Genomic DNA, 19,650 nt, shown 5'->3' on the forward strand with positions numbered 1-19,650 from the left:
GGGTGGGGGCGGTGACGGTAGCGGGTCGACGACGGTGGTGGTGATGACAGGCGATGGTGGTGGCGGCGGCAATTGTGTCAGTAGTGGTGGTGATGGTGGCGGCAGCGGTGGTGGTGGTGCTAGTGACGGGTTAGTAGTGGTGGTGGTAGGTCGGTGATTGTGGTGGTGGTGTTGGGTGGTTGGGGGTGCGAGTGTGTGTTTTTATGTGTGTATGTGTGTGTTTGTGGGGGTATGTGTGGGTTTGTGTGTGTATGGGTGTGTGTCTGTGAGGGTGGGGGTGGGGGTGGGGGTAGGTGTGGGTTTGTGTGTGTGTGGGTGTGTGTTTGTGGGGGTGTGTGAATGTGTTTGTGTGTGTGTGTGGCTGCGTTGGTGGGTATGTATGTGTGTGTGTACGGGAGGGTGTGTGTGTGTGTAGGTGGGTTGGTGTGTGTGTGCGGGTGTGTGTGTGTGGGTGGGTATGTATGTGTGTGTGTGCGGGTATGTGTGTAGGTGGGTGGGTATATATATATGTGTGTGTGTTTGTGGGTTGGTGTGTGTGTGTGCGGGTGGGTGTGTGTGTGTGGGTGGGTATGTATGTGTGTGTGCGGGTGTGTGTGTGTGGGTATGTATATGTGTGTGTGTGTGTGTGGATGGGTGGGTATGCATGTGTGTGTGTGTTTGTGGGTTGGTGTGTGTGTGTGTGTGTGCGCGTGGGTGGGTATGTATGTGTGTGTGTGTGTTTGTGGGTTGGTGTGTGCGGGTGGGTGAGTATGTGGGTGGGTATGTACGTGTGTGTGTGTGTTTGTGGGTTGGTGTGTGTGTGTGCGCGGGTGGGTGTGTGGGTGGGTGGGTATGTATGTGTGTGTGTTTGTGGGTTAGTGTGTGTGTGTGTGCGCGCGCGGGTGGGTGTGTGTGTGTCGGTGGGTATGTATGTGTGTGTGTGTGTTTGTGGGTTGGTGTGTGCGGGTGGGTGAGTGTGTGGGTGGGTATGTATGTGTGTGTTTGTGGGTTGGTGTGTGTGTGCGGGTGGGTGGGTGTGTGTGGGGGTGGGTATGTATGTGTGGGTGGGTGAAGGGTGTTAAGGTGGGGGTAGGTAGAGGTGAATGGGGTGGGAGTGGGTGTGTGTTTATATTTTAGAAAAATTTTTAATTAGAAAAATATAGAAAACAATGATTATCAGTTTTCCAAAAATTTCCAACCTATTTGTAATTTTAGAAAACGGAAAATTTTCATTTTCCATGAAAAATTTAGAAAAATAGACGAACTAAACGTGTTTTCAAAATTCTCATTTTTCTTGGAAAATTTTTCCGGAAAACGGCTCATTTTTCCGCAACTAAACGCACCCTAACATTTCTTCTTGCACACAAAAAAAAAAAAGTTATTTTAAAAGATTTAGAGCATTGCCCAATCATCTTTTTAACTATTTTTTTAATTTTTTGGAAAAATTAAAAAACGTTTCAAAAACCCCCTTATAATCGTCTAGTTTCCCCCCATTATTTATTAAAGAAGTAGTAAGCATGTGCACTCTTCTCTTTTGACCAATGGAAAACCACAACGATGAATCGATCAATTTCGGGAGATCACTGATAGTACCAAGTGTTCAAGAACTTGCTAAGAAATCCATCACCAAGATCCCACCTCGGTATGTGCGCCAAGATCATAATCAGAAACCCTTAAGTTGCGTTTAGTTGTGGAAAAATGGGCCGTTTCCGGAAAAAATTTCTAAGAAAAATGAGAATTTTGAAAACGCGTTTAGTTCGTCTATTTTTCTAAAATTTTCACGGAAAATGAAAATTTTCTGTTTTCTAAAATTACAAAGAGGTTGAAAATATTTGGAAAACTGATAATCATTGTTTTCCACATTTTTCTAATTCCAAAATTTTTCTAAAATATAAACACACACCCACTCCCACCCCATCCACCTCTACCTACCCACACCTTAACACCCCCCACCCACACACACATACATACCCACCACCACACACACACACACACACACCAACCCACAAACACACACACACATACATACCCACCCACACACACCCACCCACCCACCCACACACACCAACCCACAAACACACACACACATACACATACATACCCACACACACACCCCCACCCACAAACACACACACACATACATACCCACACCCCCACAAACACACACCCACACACACACAAACTCACACCTACCCCCACCCTCACAGACACACATACCCACACACACACAAACACACACCTACCCCCACAAACACACTCATTCACACACTCCACCCCCACCCACCCAACACCACCACCACAATTACCGACCTACCATCACCATCACCACCACTAACCCGTCACTAGCACCACCGCCACCGCTGCCACCGCCATCACCACCACTACCACTGACACAATTGCCGCCGCCACCACCATCGCCTGTCATCACCACCACCGCCACCGACCCGCTACCGTCACCGCCCCCACCCACACCCTACCACCGCTACCGTTTTCTAAAAATGAAAACCGATAGAAAAATACACATCTAAACACGTTTTTTAATTTTCTAAAACTGAAAATGAAAAATGAATAAGTTTAACTAAACGCGTTTTCAAAAATTTTCAATGAAAAATGAAAACGGAAAATGAAAATCGAAAAGGGAAAACAAAAAACGGAAAATGAAAATTGTTTTTCCGTAACTAAACGCAACCTTAATCACTTCATCCGACGACACCTCCAATCTCTCTGTACCTGTCATTGATCTTCACACCTTATTTGCAACCGATTCCGGATCTTCGCCGTATTCTTCTGAGCTCAGTAAGCTTCATACAGCTGCTAAAGAATGGGGTTTCTTCCAGGTCAGTGTTCTTAAAGTCTATTTGATTCTAATCCTTGTAAATTAGAAATTGTATATGTTGTTGGATTGCAAATCACGATGAAATCCAAATCAAGTACTAACATATGCTAAGAATCAAAGTTTTGTTTCCATTATATCGTATTCAGCTCATATAGTCGATAAAAACAGGTTATAAACCATGGAGTAAGTGAGCCCTTATTAGAGGATTTTAAAAGGGAAGTCTTGAACTTCTTCAAGCTTCCAATGGAGGAAAAACAGAAGCTCTGGCAGGAAGAAGACAATCATGAAGGTTTTGGTCAGCTTTTCGTTGTATCAGAGGAGCAGAAGCTTGATTGGTGTGACATGTTTTACATAACTACCCTTCCACACAATCTTAGACAATTTCAACTATTTCAAAAGTTACCTCCGGTTCTAAGGTTCTTTCTTCCTTCTACAAATGAAAAGTCTATAACTTTGAATGTTCTGTTATTGATTATTGTAACTTAAATAAATGAAAGGTTTTCTCCATTAAGTCCTCACTTTTTACAAAATTGCTATATTGTCGTTTTCTTATATATCTTTTAATCATAATCATCGATCCAGACAATATATAATGTGAAGAAAAAAAGAAACACGATCCTAATTGTTTTAACAACTTTGAAGAAATTTGTAGAGATAAGTTGGAAGCTTACTCTATGGAAATAAAAAAGCTAGCAATGGCTATCTTAGGTCAAATGGCTAAAGCTCTAGGGATTGATGGAGAGGAAATGAGTGAATTGTTTGATGATGGGGTTCAGTCGATGAGAATGAATTACTATCCTCCATGTCCGGAACCGGAATCGGCTTTGGGATTCACTCCTCATTCCGATGCCGATGCTTTAACAATTCTCTATCAATTAACCGAAACAGAGGGACTTCAAGTTCGAAAAGATGGAAAATGGGTATCTGTTAAGCCTCTTCCCAATGCTTTGGTAGTCAACATTGGAGACATAATGGAGGTAACAACATAATTCCATTATTGTTTTTATTGCTTGTGTATCTGAAACTTGGGAAAAAAAAAAACAAACAAACGTGTAACCAAACCCCAAAAAACCTCAAATTTGATATTTTGTTTGTAGATCATAACTAATGGCGTGTATAAGAGCATCGAGCATCGAGCAATAGTGCATTCAAACATCGAGAGATTATCGGTTGCCACATTTTATAGCTCGAGTATGGGTACTGAATTGGGGCCCGCAAGAAGTCTTGTTGCACAACATAATATAGCAAACTTCCGCCGAGTCCCTCTTGAGGAATATTTCAAGGGATTTTTTGCTCGAAAGCTAGATGGAAAGTCATTCTTGGATTATATGAAAGTTGAAGAATTGAAGAAAAATGTTACATAGTTGAATTGTAGGTTTTGTTGTGTTTTCTGGTTTTATTTCTTTTTGAAGTATGAAGCTCCATTAAATGAAGCAAAAGGATATGGTTATCATGAATGAAGATTTTAACTTTGCTGATAGCGAACACATACAAAAGATGTTTATTTATACAAAAAAACTCGGTTAACATACCCGACATACAAAAGTTGAGAATGAGGCTAAACTAAAACTACCAACTTTTCTAACAATACTTTAGAACGATTTCGAATTTCACGAAACAAAAGAAACCATCGATATAGTTCAAACTATATAACCTTTTTCATTCAAGTACTCTTAAAGTTTCATAAACTCCAAGTTTGATTTACCATCAAGCTTTCGAGCAAAAAAATCCTTGTAATATTCCTCAAAAGTGACACGTCGAAAGTTTGCTACATTATGTTGTGCAACAAGGCTTCTTGCGGGGCCTACTTCTACACCCATATTGGAGCTATAGAATGTTGCCACTGATAACCTCTCCTCGTTTGACTACACTGTTGCACAATGCTCTATGCTCTTGTATACACCATTACTTACAACCTGTAAACACGTACAAAGTTAGGTTGAGCACAATTCGATTAGGTTCATTTTTTTTCCTAGAACCGAAATCGAACAAAAAAAAATCCTAAAAAGAGAAGTTGTTGGGGTCTTTTGGATTTGGTTTTTTCTTTTTCTTTTTCTTTTTCAGTTTCTAGTTATATAAGCAATTAAAACGGAAATACATGGGGTTGTTGATGAATTCAAATCCGAAAGAGAATGAAGAAGATATTTGTTGAAGTTTGCAATATATAACTGCAAATATATTCTAGAATCTAAATCAAACAACACAACGCATTGCAAATTTGCAATGCAATGGAAACTAGATAGACTGTAAATAAGTAAAATGATATCATAAACACATTCTATTTTTTGTATGAAAACGGATTGAAAATATCAAATCGATTATCCTTTTGTCATCTTGCTGAAATCATGAATTATGTTGTTACCTCCATTATGTCCCCAATGTTGACTACCAAAGCATTTGGCAAAGGCTTAACGGATACCCATTTTCCATTTTTTCGAACTTGGAGGCCAGTGGTTTTGGTTAGTTGATAGAGGATTGTTAATCCAGTTGCATCAGAATGAGGGGAGAATCCCATAGCCAATTCTGGTTCAGGACATTGGGGATAATAATTCATCTGTAGGAACTGGGCCCCATCATCAAATAACTCCCTCATTTCCTCCTTGCTCATCCCTAGAGCCTTACCCATTTCACCCAAGATGCCTACTGCTAGCTTTTTTATTTCCCTAGAGTACGTGTCCACCTTCTCACTGTTTCAAAAATATTTGAGAAAATGGATAGGAAACGAATAAAAATTGAATCATTTGTTAACATATGATATGAAGAAAGCTCATTCTTTCTGGATTAACTCAAATAGGAAACACCCATATATAACTTAACTTATCGGATTAAGGCATGCACTTATTAAGTCAATCAAGTCATAGAATACGAAATAATGAATTATATGAGTAACTTGAAGACAAATTAGGTAATTGTTTTTTTTTTTTTTTTTTTTTTTACCTGACGTGCATCATACGTACAACTTGCACGATGTCCGCTAAAGTTTTTTTTATATCGTTTTATGCATTTTTATACTACTAATATTTAGAGTAAATTACACGAATGGTCCCTGTGGTTTGGGGTAATTTGCACGTTTAGTCCCTAACTTATTTTTTTAACTTGAAAGGTCCCTATTGTTTGTTTTTATTACACGTTTGGTCCCTACTGTTTGTTTTTGTTACACGTTTGGTCCCTATCTTACCTAAAAAGACTATTATTTAAATAGGAAAAAATGGTGGGGTAAGTAAGGAAGGTGAAAGATGTGGGATTGGAGGTGTGTTTATTTAAATAAATAAATAAATCAAGGGAAAAATAATATTTTTAGGTAAGTCAGGGACCAAGCGTGTAACAAAGACAAACAGTAAGGACCTTCCGAGTTAAAAAAATAAGTTAGGGACCAAACGCGCAAATTACCCTAAACCATAGGGACTATTCGTGTAATTTACTCCTAATATTATTATTTGTTATCGATAGTAATTAAACCCACTATCTTATCATCTACATTTTTTATGTATATAATATTCCTATATATTAAAAAGTGGTAGAGATAACAAAGCGATACGTAATCTAGTACAGATAACAAAGAAATACGATAAGTATGCTGGATAACGGGTGAAATATATATATATATATATATATATATATATATATATATATATATATATATATATATATATATATATATATATATATATATATATATATTTGTCATAGATTCTAAACCTTAGATAACTTTAAAAAGTAAAAATAAAAAGAGAATAAACAAGTATAATAAATATTTAATCAAATTTCAATGTTAATTTATAGCAATGTAACCAAATTTAACTAATTTTAATTTATAAATTCAAAACATGAAAAATACCTCCAATATTCAGTTTTCCATTCAAAACCTATAACTTCTGAACATTAGTCACAACAAAAAAGGATAAACGGTAAACCGGTAAAGGACAAAAGCCCTAAAGTGGTAAATTCAATTTTTTATAATTTTTTCAAAAAACAAATCAAGGAAGGGTATCTACTATCAAAATAGGGATTTTGACAGAGGTGTTTGAGAATACTTTTTAAATGACTTTTATCTTTTAACTTTTCTAAAAAATTATAAAAATGTTTGGAAGATGCAAAAATTCTTTTCAAAATAACTTTTTATAAAGAAGAAAAAAGTGGATTTTTAAAAGTCAAGAAAAAGTGTAATTTTTTGTAACTTTTGGACTTTTAAAGCTAAATCACGTTCAAAAATTAAAAAATACTACCCAAACACTTTTTAAAACAAACTTTTAGCTTTTGTTTCCTAAAAAAAAACTTTTACAAAAAGAACTTTTGAATTTAAAAAGTAACCACAAACACCCCATAATAATTAGAATTAGACAAAAACTCAACAGCCTATTTCATTACAACTTCAAATAACAAACACGTCCAACATTCTCTACTACACCCCATTTTATTATTGCTAACATAATCACTTTTAAAACGCATATATATATATATATATATATATATATATATATATATATATATATATATATATATATATATATATATATATATATATATATATCCAGTAATTAACAGACATGCATGCAAAATTAAAAATTTAATTAAACTAGTTTCATTTGGAGTAGGAAAAAAAGAACCTGAGGATGGGAGGTAACTTCTGAAATAGTTTGGAATTTCTGATATTATATGGAAGGGTATTTACGTAAAACTTGTCACACCAATCAAGCTTCTGATCCTCGGATGCAACAAACAGTTGACCGAAACCCTCTTGGCAGTCTTCTTTCTGCCAAAGCTTTTCTTTCTCCTCCATTGGAAGCTTGAACAACTTCAAAACTTCACTCTTAAAATCCTCTAATAAAGACTCACTTATTCCATGGTTTATAACCTGTTAATTCATTTAGCATATTAACATCATGATTTCGAAACGTAATTAACCATGGAATTGAAACAACTTGTAATTATAAGAACGACTAAATAATTAATTAGTGAATGCTGACCTGGAAGAAACCCCATTCTTTAGAAGCTGAATGAAGCTTATTGAGCTCAGAGGAACAAGTGGAAGATTCAGAATCTGTTGAAAATAAGGTGTGAAGATCAATCACAGGTATAGATGTTGGAACTTTATATATATAAAGGAATTGCAAGTTGGCAATTTCCTTTGTATCCCACATTGATGGGGAGAAGAAACTTTTGAGGGTTTATAAGCCTATTCCCTTGGTAAGCCTTCAAAGGCTTTAGTGGATCAAAGGAATGGGCCAAGCCCGCGTGCGCCTAGCCTAGCCTATCACTAGCCGACGCCGTGAAATGGTGCGATTTAGGCGCACTTTGCACTTCGCATCGGGAGCTGAGTAGCTTCTATTTTTGGTGAGTTCGGTGCAGTTGCTTCAAGATCAAGTCAGCTATCAACAGGTCGGTTTTATTTTTCTGTCTTGTGTTTAATTCGTCCAATAACAGGACAGTCTTCTTCTACCTTTCTTATAATCAGATCTAATTGAGAAGGATAGATCTGGTTTCGGACGAAACTTGGTAAATTTAATAATAATTGAATTTATTATTGCAACTAATCGACATATAATTCACAATATTATTTGTCGGTTTCCTTGCGTGTCATTTAGTTTGATATACAACAATAGATAGAGTGGAGGTGTCATCGGATGATTTGAATAAGGGTTTCTGATGATCTTGGCGTACATAACGCGGTGGAATCTTTGTGATGGATTTCTTAGCAAGTTCTTGGACACATGGTACTATCAGTGATCTCCCAAAATTGATCCCTACATCTTTGTGGTTTTCCATGGATATTCAGTCTTGAAGAATACTATATATGTCTCAGTAATGAATTAAAGGAATGTAAGATAGTGTATACGTGTATAATGGTACTTATAACATGACAGTGTTAATTGCTGCGTTGCTTGTCAATTCGTTATATTTTAAACAACTCTGAAAATTTGAACTTTTTTATGGTGTCGTTCTCAAAATATTTTCTTAATATTTGTAAAATTTGTAATATATACAGAAAAAGAAGATGAATACCATCGGTATAGGAAACTTAGATATTTTCTATTCATCCTTTATGAAACTTAAAGTTGCAATGAAATAACCACAAAATAATGAACACTTAAAATCTCCTAGAAAAAAGTGAATTAAGGACCGAGAAACTATTTTTGTACGTCTCTGAATTGGGTATTTCTAGATGGTGTGATTTCTTGGCTTGAACATGCTTCCAATACTTACTTAGAGGGTGTTTGAGTAAATTAACTTATAGCTTATCAGCTTATTGTGGTGTGAAAAAACAGCTTTTGCAAAAATGTTTGGATTAGAAATAAGCTATAAGCTATAAACAAGGGGAGGAAAGCTTTTTAAAATTAGCTTATTTAGCTATCCCCACCACAATAAACTGCTTTTTAAAATTTTCTATTTAAACACTTAAACTTATAGTGGTTTGAATAAGCAATAAGATATAAGCTTTTTTTTTTTTTTTTTTTTTTTTTTTTTTTTTTTTCTATCCAAACACCCTCTTATTGGTGTCGGTATCCTAACACAAAATCAACCTAACAATAGTCAAATATAATGTAAATAAAGGAAGAAGCTTGACACACAAAAAATAATGTTTTTTTTTTTAAAAAAAATGTCTATAGTGGTCAAATCAGAAAAAATGGTAAAGTTTAATGGTTTTAATGAAAAAAATATAACAATAATTGTTGAACTTATTTGTTTTATGAATTTGCAAAGACCAACTACCTATTAAGGTAAGTTCAGCCACTTGAGCCTTGTACGTGATTTGTTTTTGATGATTTGGAACCAATACCCCTAGCATATTTACTAACTCTAGTAGCCATAATGATCCAATCCAAACTAGAAAATAAAATTTAAATTAATATGATAACAATGCACTCTACCTACGGGTTGTGTGCATGACTAGCTGAAATAATGTACAATTTAAAACCGGACGAATGAACAAGTAGATGAGACAAGTGAATCAACCATATTATATTTAAGTGACTTGATAAAGTAACTCCATAAAAGCCGGCCATGGCAATTGAGTTCCAGCCAAGGGAGTTATATACTTGTATATGATTGGCAAAACAAACAGATAACAATAATATCAAAATTAAAATTAATTGTATGTTTTTGTAAGTTTGGGCATGCCTTCTTCTTTGGCGTCGCATCATGCAGGTAAAATTAAATTTGTGTCGTCCTCTTTAGGGTCACATCATAAAAAAATGACCTAGTCCTAGTACAGATGAAAAGGAGATGAAGTAAATGGATGGGTTTAATGTTAAGATGATGTTGATGCATTTTAACTAGAATAGATCCAACCAAAGTTATTATTTATTAGCAAGACACTTTAACTAGATCCAACTGGATTTATTATGTATTAGCAAGATACTTTGAAAACGGAAACAATATTGTTAAGAACTAGTACGTAATTCGTATACTGAAGGTGCATGAGAAGTGATTTAAAGTCCATACCTAGACACACACACACACACCCTTCTGAGAATCAATTGCTAATTTTAGTTAGGGTGTTGGGTATAGTACGTTGTGAAGAAGCACAAACGTCGACAATATCTTTGAAGTGCATCTCATATCGAAGATTTGAGTATCGAAAGTTTGTTTTGTAGTCTACATCGAAATTTCAAATATTTTGATATATCTTTTTATTTCATGCAACATTCATGTCTATGCCTAAATGCCGAAGTCGACATGTATATTTTGTGCTCAGTTGAGAGCACCATGCATGTTGCCTATAAATAGTGCTGAGGTTAGAGGTTTAAAAAGGCACTCTCGCACACATACGCTTTTCCTGTCGTTCATACTGCTTGTACTCTAACCTCATTCCTGATCAATATTGAGTTGAAATGGAATTATTTACATGTTGTGTTCATACTATTCGTCATGTCTTGATTCGTATTATTGATCTTTCAAAATTTTCGCAGAATTTCCTTCGTTTTCATTTCTAGATCTAAAATTGTTCTTAGATCTAATTTTCACACTTGAAAAACGTTTTTCAGATTTGTTTGTGATTTTTGATTCTACATCTTATTCTTATCAATTAATATAATTCAAACTTCATTTCAAAGGCAAATTTGAATAGAAACACCATCATGAATTCCACCAATCTTCTTGGATCCTCAACAAAAACTCACCAACTTGAATCTCGAGCTCCGAGCGACGCCTATCCGCGTAGCTCTTCTGACGACTCTGAGCTGTCAGTAGTCTCTGCCTGACCTGCTGTATCTGCTCTGTCGTTTGGAGCACTATCTCTATACTGCCCATCACTAGTTGCCCTACTTCTCCCCAGCAGATGGGAGTCCGACACTTCCTCCCATACAACAGCTCAAAAGGTGGCATACCAATGCTCGAATGATGGCTGTTGTTATAGGAAAACTCAGCCAAGGGTAAATACGTGTCCCATCTCCCTCCGAAGTCCAATACATATGCCCGAAGCATGTCCTCGAGCGTCTGAATCGTCCGCTCGCTCTGTCCGTCAGTTTGTGGGTGGTATGCGGTACTAAAATGCAGCCTCATTCCCAACTCCTCATGAAATTTCTTCCAGAACTTGGAAGTGAAACTTACATCTCGATCTGAGACGATCGAGATCGGTACTCCATGTCACGATACCACCTCCCTCATGTATAACTCTGCCAGCCTCTCAGCAGAAGAGCTCTCATTGATAGTAAGAAAGTGAGCGCTCTTCGTCAACCTGTCCATAATCACCCAAATTGCAGCGACACCTCTTGCAGTCCTTGGCAAGTTGGTGATAAAGTCCATGGTAATTTGTTCCCACTTCCACTCGGGAATCTCCAAAGGCTGCAATTTACCATGCGGACGCTGGTGCTCGGCCTTAACCCTGCAACAGGTGAAACACCTCTCTACGAACCATGCGACATCCCTCTTCATACAGGGCCACCAATACTCTCTCTTCAAGTCTAAATACATCTTAGTGGCCCCGGGATGGATCGAAAACCTCGATTGGTGTGCCTCCTCCCTCAGAATGGTACGTGCCCCGCCCACAAATGGCACCCAAATTCGACCCTGGAAGGTCATAAGCCCCCGACTATCGGTGACGAAATCCGATACCTGTCCGATAACCCGCTCCCTCTTACGGTTCTCCGGTCTCACGGCCTCAGCCTGGGCCCCTCGGATGGTGTCTAACACCGGAGTCATCACTATCAATCTCAAACAAACGTCTTGTATCGGGGCGCTCTCTGCCCTACGACTCAGGGCATCAACTACAACGTTAGCCTTGCCCAGGTGGTACAGGATCTCGCAATCGTAATCCTTTACCACATCCAACCACCTTCTCTATCGCATATTCAGGTTAGGCTGATCCATCAAGTACTTCAAACTCTTGTGGTCCGTGTATATAGTACACTGAGCCCCATATAAATAGTGACGCTAGATCTTGAGGGCGAACACTACAGCCCCCAACTCTAGATCGTGGGTGGGATACCTCATCTCATGAGGCTTCAACTGCCTCGATGCGTATGCGATCACATGCCCTCTCTGCATCAGCACCGCACCCAATCCCGATATCGACGCGTCACAATACACCACAAAATCCTCCATCCCCTCCGGAAGGGCTAACACTGGAGCTTCGCATAATCTCTGGCGAAGAGTCTCAAACACGGTCTGTTGCTCCAGACCCCATACAAAAGCAACACCCTTCCGGGTCAACCTGGTGAGAGGCACAACAATCTTGGAGAAATCCCTGATGAATCTCCTATAGTAGCTGGCCAACCCTATGAAACTCCTGATCTTGGTGGGGGATCTCGGCACCTCCCAACTTATCACTGCCTCAATCTCGGCCGGATCGAGCAATATCCCATTCTGGTTAACGAGGTGTCTTGGGAACTGAACCTCTCGTAACCAGAAATCGCACTTGGAGAATTTGGCATAAAGCCTCTCCAATCTCAGAAATCCAAGGATCTCCCTCAAATGCTCCTCATGCTGCCCCCTGGATTTTGAGTACACCAATATGTCATCAATGAACACAATCACCGAACGATCCAACATCGTCCTACACACTCTGTTCATGAGATCCATGAATGCGGCTGGTGCATTGGTGAGCCCGAAAGGCATCACCACGAACTCGTAATGCCTATAACGAGTCCTGAATGTCGTCTTCTGAATATCCTCATCTCGCACTCTCACCTGATGATATCCAGACCTCAAATCAATCTTGGAGAACCAAGATGCTCCCTGTAACTGGTCGAACAAATCGTCGATCCTCGGCAAGGGTAACGGTTCTTGACCGTCAGCTTGTTCAACTCCCGGTAGTCAATACACATCCGGTGTGAAACATCCTTTTTCTTGACAAAAAGGATCGGAGCTCCCCACGGCGAGCTGCTTGGCCGTATAAACCCCTTCCCCAGCAGCTCCTGAAGCTGCGAGGATAACTCCTGCATCTCTGGAGGCGTAAGGCGATAGGGCGCCTTGGCGATAGGTGCTGCCCCCGGAATCAAATCAATGCGGAAGTCTACCTGCCTCTCGGGAGGCACACCCGGTAACTCCTCGGGGAAAACATCCGGGAACTCGCGCACTATCGGTACCTCATTGACTGACCTCGGTCTCTCTGAATCAACTCTCGTATCCATCACGTAAGCCACAAACCCACTACAGCCATGCCGTATGTCACACCCCCAAACCAGAATGGCGGAAACATTCGGGGGTGGATGACTTCACGTAGTATCACAACAATTAAATATTGTAAAGAAAGTAACACAACCATCATATATATAATGAAAACGTATATTGTTGTGTTATACATGTTATCAAAAGAATATTACAATATGATGATAAATGTTCAATAATAAAAACATCCTTAGTGTTCCTTCTCCGAAAAGCTGGTAGTTACCTGTATTACTGATTCCCTGAGAAATACAAGTGGTTTTGAAAAAGTGTCAACAATTAAGTTGGTGAGTTCATGAATTGTTTTTGCATTGAAAAGTGTGTCTTTTTTAGTAGTAAATCGATGAACGAGGTTTTCAGAAAATCCAATATTTTCTATAAATGGTTTGAATAGTTTTCAGAATTAGTATGTTCCATACTAGTATAATAATGATAACTTTGTGCCAAAATGATGTAGAAAACCGAATGCATAATGATTCTCGTAAATCAAACTTGTTTTTATACTTTTATGTGAGTTTTATAACCATACTATTGACATTGATGGCCTGTAACAACATTCTTCCGGTGTTGTAGTGTTATGACATTTGTCACCCCAGACCTGCCGGTCTAACTATAACTAGTAGTTTAGGTGCGGGGTTGTCAATCCCGTATAGATCTATACACAAGTATCATGCTCTCCCTCCAAGAGATTATGGTATATAATACAGGACTTAAAATGCATACTCGAACATACGTGAAGTTTGAATGTCTCACATTACTTGGTATAAACAGATTTACGGTAATAAAGATTTTACTTCTTTTGAAAGTATTTCGTTTGTCAAGGTGTATATGTATAATGTACAAATAACTTGATAACTATATTCATTATAGTTTCTCAAAAGTATGTTTCATTTTTGTAAGCACAACTTGATGATATAATAGCACTTTAAACATAAATATATTTGTATCAAAGCTCTATAAGAAAGATATTATAACTATGTTTATAAAACGATACTTTGATTTGTAATGTACTTGTATTCCCCCCCTAAAACGTGAAAAGAATTGAAAAGTAGGGGTATGAACTCACTCGTTAAGTTTGGAGAGAGAGGCTAGGGTTGAGCAGAACTTTGACCGCGGATGGTTGCGTTGTCGAGCTCTTCGGGGATCTCTGCAGCGTAAATTTTTCGTCGGGGGCTCGAGTGCGGAAACCGAGGTCGTCGGGACAGCTTCTTGTGCTTGGAAGTGTGTGAGAGTAACTGGAGATTTGAGAAAGTGTGCCTAAACTCGCAGCTGATGCCATCTATTTATAGTGCTGGGAGAGTGAGTACGCGGGGCGTACTCACGTACGCAGCGCGTACCTCGTTACGCTGGGCGTAAGAATGCGTCATGGCTTACGACTCCTGGCTAGCTAAGCGTAGATTGGGCGGGCCGATGGGACTCGACTCTGGGTCTAGTACGCGGGGCGTACTCCCAGAGAACGCGGGGCGTAATCTGGCCTGTCCTCTTCTAAATTCTGTAACTTTCGCGTACGAGCTCCATTTTTCGTGTTCTTTATATCCACGTGTAGGTGAGATTATGCTCTACAACTTTTATTTAGACTCCGTCGGCTAGTTTTGACTTTATTTTTAATGATATAATTTTAAATAGTCCGGGCCTCCTAAAGTTCGTTAAAAATTTATAGGTTCTTTATTCGGCGTCGGTTTTCGTTTGTCTTTTTATCGTTTTATTACTACTGTGGAGATCTTCAACTTCCGTTTAGGTGGCGATAGCTAAATAACACTCAATCTTCAATTTGAGTTTTTAGCCCTCTACTACTGTTACGAAACTTAGGAAATTCGTAACTTCTTCATACGAAGTCCAATTTGGGCGTTCTTTTTATGCACGCTCACCTTTCAACGAGATCTACGACTTTTGTTTAGATACTTAAGGCTAAAATGTATTTCATTGAGATTTTACTTTTTACGTCAATTAATGTTTTAACGGCGTGTCGTAAATATACGAGTGGTTATAATTTCTCCAATATAACCCGGTTTTGAGTGTTCTCTATGTTTTTGGAAATCTTGGCTTGATATCTAATATTTGATGCAACACAACTTAGATAAATAAATGCCTTTATTTTTGAGGTTAATTTCGTTGTATTTGACTTTCGAGCGTTACAATGCTTTTGGAAAGTATAGGGTTGTCACATCATCCCCCTGTTAAGGGAATTTCGTCCCGAAATTTAATCTAAGATAGAGTTTACAGTTTAGGAAAAAGATGCGGGTACTTTTGTTTCATATGATCCTCTCGTTCCCAGGTGTATTCAGGTCCTCGCTTGGCGTTCCAGCGGACCTTTACGATAGGTATGCGGCTTTGTTTAGTCCTTTTGATTTCCCGATCCATGATCTCTACTGGTTCCTCTACAAATTGGAGGTTTTCATTTATTGCAATTTCGTCTAGAGGGACGACAAAGGTCTCATCGGATAAGCACTTCTTTAGGTTTGATACGTGAAAGGTAGGGTGTACGTTGTGGAGTTCCTGAGGTAGTCTAAGTTTGTAAGCCACTGGGCCGATCCTGGTAAGGATCTCGAATGGTCCGATGTATCTAGGGTTCAGTTTCCCACATTTTCCGAAGCGTATTAATCCTTTCCAAGGCGAGACTTTTAGTAGGACACGGTCTCCAACCTGGAATTCCAAGGGTTTTCGTCTCTTATCTGCATAACTCTTTTGTCTATCCCTTGATGCTTTTAGATGTTCTCGGATTTGAACAATCTTCTCCGTAGTTTCCCTTATGATTTCTGGTCCAGTGAGCGTGTTGTCAGTTGCTTGTCCTTTTGCTAGTTGTGTGTCCCCCACCTCGGCCCAGCATAAAGGTGACCTACACTTGCGGCCATAGAGGGCTTCGAACGGGGCAGCTTTGATACTGGTGTGGTAGCTATTGTTGTACGAGAACTTGACCAAGGGTAGATGTGTGTCCCATGCTTTGCCAAAATCGATTACGCAAGCTCTCAGCATGTCTTCTAGGGTTTGTATGGTTCTATCGCTCTGGCCGTCGGTTTGTGGGTGATAAGCGGTACTCATGTCTAGTCTTGTCCCCAAAGCTTTTTGTAGCGACTGCCAGAACCTTGAGGTGAATCTACTATCTCGGTCCGAGATAATGGATACGGGCACACCATGCAGTCGTACAATTTCTCTGAGGTATGTCCTTGTTAACTTCTCCAATTTATCCGTCTCTTTGATCGGTAGGAAATGCGCTGATTTAGTTAACCTGTCGACAATTACCCAAATGGTGTCGAGTCCGCTTGTCGTTTTGGGTAACTTGGTTATGAAATCCATGGTTATCCGCTCCCACTTCCATTCGGGTATTTCTGGTTGTTGTAATAAACCCGAAGGCTTCTGGTATTCCACCTTGACTTTGGCACATGTCAGGCATTTGCTCACGTAGGTAGCAATATCGGCTTTCATGTTCGGCCACCAGTACAACTTCTTGAGGTCGAGATACATCTTGTCGGAGCCGGGATGTATGGGGTATCGTGTTTTATGGGCTTCGTCGATGACGATTTCTCTGAACCCACCAAACTTCGGTGTCCATATTCGATCCATGAAATAACGAACTCCGTCGCTCTTGGTTTCAAGGTTCTTATCCATTCCTCTTAGGGCTTCTCCTGTCACATTTTCGGATTTCAAGGCTTCTATTTGGGCTTCCTTGATTTGCGTGGACAGGTGTGAATGGATCGTCATAGTTAAGGACTTCACCCGACGGCCTGAGTATTCCTTCCGACTGAGTGCATCAACCACTACATTAGCCTTTCCGGGGTGATATCGAATTTCGCATTCGTAATCACTGAGTAGTTCTACCCATCGTCTCTGTCTCATGTTGAGTTCCTTCTGGTTGAGGATATGTTGGAGGCTTTTATGATCGGTGAAGATTGTACATTTTGTGCTGTAGAGGTAGTGTCTCCATATCTTAAGAGCGAAGACGACTGCCCCTAGTTCAAGATCGTGCGTTGTGTAGTTCACTTCGTGCGTCTTTAGTTGCCTTGAGGCGTAGGCGATGACCTTCCCTCTTTGCATTAAGACACACCCAAGTCCTTGGTATGATGCATCACAATAGACCACGAAGTCCTCCGTTCCCTCTGGCAGGGTTAGGATGGGCGCACTACATAAGGCTCGCTTTAGTGCCTGAAATGCGCTATCTTGTTTTTCTCCCCAACCGAAGGTCACATTTTTCTGGGTTAGGGTGGTAAGTGGCTTGGCAATCTTTGAAAAGTTCGGTATGAATCTTCGGTAATACCCGGCGAGTCCCAAAAATTGTCGGATTTCTGTAGGGGTCCTTGGAGTAGTCCAATTATCTATTGCCTTTATCTTGGAAGGGTCCATGTGTATTCCTTCTTTGCTTACAACATGTCCTAGGAAATCCACTTCCCGAATCCAAAATTCGCATTTGGAAAATTTTGCGTAAAGTTTCTCTGCCCTTAATGTTTCCAGTACTTGGCGGAGATGTTGGCTGTGTTCTTCCTGGCTCCTTGAATAGATGAGTATATCATCTATGAACACGATCACAAATTTATCCAGGAAGGGACGACATACTCGGTTCATCAAGTCCATGAACACTGCTGGAGCATTCGTCAATCCGAAGGGCATTACCACAAATTCGTAGTGACCATAACGTGTTCGGAAAGCCATTTTGGGGATGTCTCCTTCCAGTACTCGCAGTTGGTGATAACCAGATCTTAGATCGATCTTTGAGAAGTAGCTTGCTCCCTGTAGTTGGTCGAATAGATCATCTATGCACGGTAAGGGATATCGGTTCTTGATCGTTAGTTTGTTCAGCTCCCGATAATCGATGCACATGCGAAAAGACCCGTCCTTCTTTTTCACGAATAGGACTGGTGCTCCCCATGGTGAGAAGCTCGGTCTGATGAATCCCTTGCTCAACAGCTCGTTCAGTTGACTGGACAGTTCCTGCATCTCGGCTGGAGCTAAACGGTAAGGTGACTTTGCTACTAGAGTAGCTCCGGGGATTAAGTCGATTCTGAATTCGACTTGACGTTCCGGTGGGATTCCTGGAAGATCTTCTGGGAAAATATCTGGGAAGCTACAGACTTCCGAAATGTCTTTAATGCTTTTCGATTCTCGTTTCTTGTCTACTACGTGGGCTAGAAAGGCATGATATTCCTTATGAAGATATTTTTGTGCTTTAATACAGGAAATGATTTGTAAATTTGAACTAGGTTTGTCGCCATAAATGACAAGCGTTTCGCCGTTTGGCAGATTTAGGCGAACGGCCCTTTCGTGACAAAGTATATCGGCATGGTGAAGGCTCAACCAGTCCATACCGATGATTACATCGAAACTTCTTATGGAAATGGGCATAAGATCGACTCGAAACAAGTGTTCGTTTAAGTTTAGTGTGCATCCTACGTACAAGTCACTTGTGTTTTCCGTTTTACCGTTTGCCATTTCTATAGTGAATATTTTATTGAGTGGTTGAGGTTTTCGACTAAGTAGGTGTTTGAATTTATGACTCACAAAACTTCTCTCCGATCTGCAGTCAAAAAGTATGCATGCATAAGTGTTGTCGAGTAGAAAAGTACCTGTAACCACCGTGGGGTCTGCTATTGCTTCATTCTGTCCTATTGCCAGCACTCTCCCCACACCGCCAGCATTCCTTTCCTTGGGACAATTCCTCCTGAAGTGTCCAGTCTCTCCGCACCCATAACATGTCTGGCTTACTCCAGTACCAGAAACTTAAGTTATTGGTCGTGCTGGTGCTCTACAGAATCGGGCTGTGTGCCCTTTCCTGTCACAGTTCTTGCAGTGCATCTCGCGGCAAATACCGTGGTGATGGTAGTTGCACTTGCTGCACTTGGGCAAATTCCCAGCATATTGTTTTGTTGGCGCAGAGGTAGCAGGGTTTGCAGCGGGGGTAGTAGCGGCATGGACCGCCACCATTTGTTTCTTTGAAGGTTCTTGCGAAGTTTGCCCCTTCCTCTTGTTCCAAAATTTCTTCTTGTTGTTGTTGTTGGCATTGATCTCGTTGTTGTTGTTCCCTTTGGTTGGTTCAGCCATGATAGCCATGACTCCTTGACAGACACGATGATCAACGAGAGATTGCGCCAGTTCTTTGGCGCTGTCGAAGGTCATGGGTTTTGAAGCTAACACACTTCCTCTAAGTTGGGGTGATAGTCCCCAGATGTACCTCTCGACCCTTTGGCTTTCCAGGGTCAGTATTCCTGGGCAAAGTGTTATCAAATCACTGAACCTGTTGG

General features: G+C 39.8%; 2 protein-coding genes across 2 annotated transcripts; one reads left to right on the plus strand and one right to left on the minus strand.

Moving 5' to 3' along the window:
- Positions 1-1,043: 1,043 nt before the first annotated feature.
- LOC111885327 (protein SRG1) lies at positions 1,044-4,295 on the plus strand. Its single transcript, XM_023881580.3, has 4 exons — positions 1,044-2,816; positions 2,984-3,231; positions 3,468-3,792; positions 3,913-4,295. The coding sequence occupies exons 2-4, from the start codon at positions 3,059-3,061 to the stop codon at positions 4,177-4,179; spliced, it is 765 nt and encodes a 254-aa protein (XP_023737348.1). The 5' UTR covers positions 1,044-2,816; positions 2,984-3,058; the 3' UTR covers positions 4,180-4,295.
- A 488-nt stretch (positions 4,296-4,783) lies between these two features.
- Positions 4,784-7,956, minus strand: LOC111885332 (probable 2-oxoglutarate/Fe(II)-dependent dioxygenase). The gene is made up of 3 exons (XM_042902003.1): positions 7,783-7,956; positions 7,423-7,670; positions 4,784-5,502 (listed from the first exon to the last, which is right to left on the minus strand). The coding sequence occupies exons 1-3, from the start codon at positions 7,954-7,956 to the stop codon at positions 5,166-5,168; spliced, it is 759 nt and encodes a 252-aa protein (XP_042757937.1). The 3' UTR covers positions 4,784-5,165.
- Positions 7,957-19,650: the final 11,694 nt, after the last annotated feature.

The sequence above is a fragment of the Lactuca sativa genome, chromosome 5 (assembly GCF_002870075.4).
Source record: "Lactuca sativa cultivar Salinas chromosome 5, Lsat_Salinas_v11, whole genome shotgun sequence".
Taxonomy (NCBI): Eukaryota; Viridiplantae; Streptophyta; class Magnoliopsida; order Asterales; family Asteraceae; genus Lactuca; species Lactuca sativa.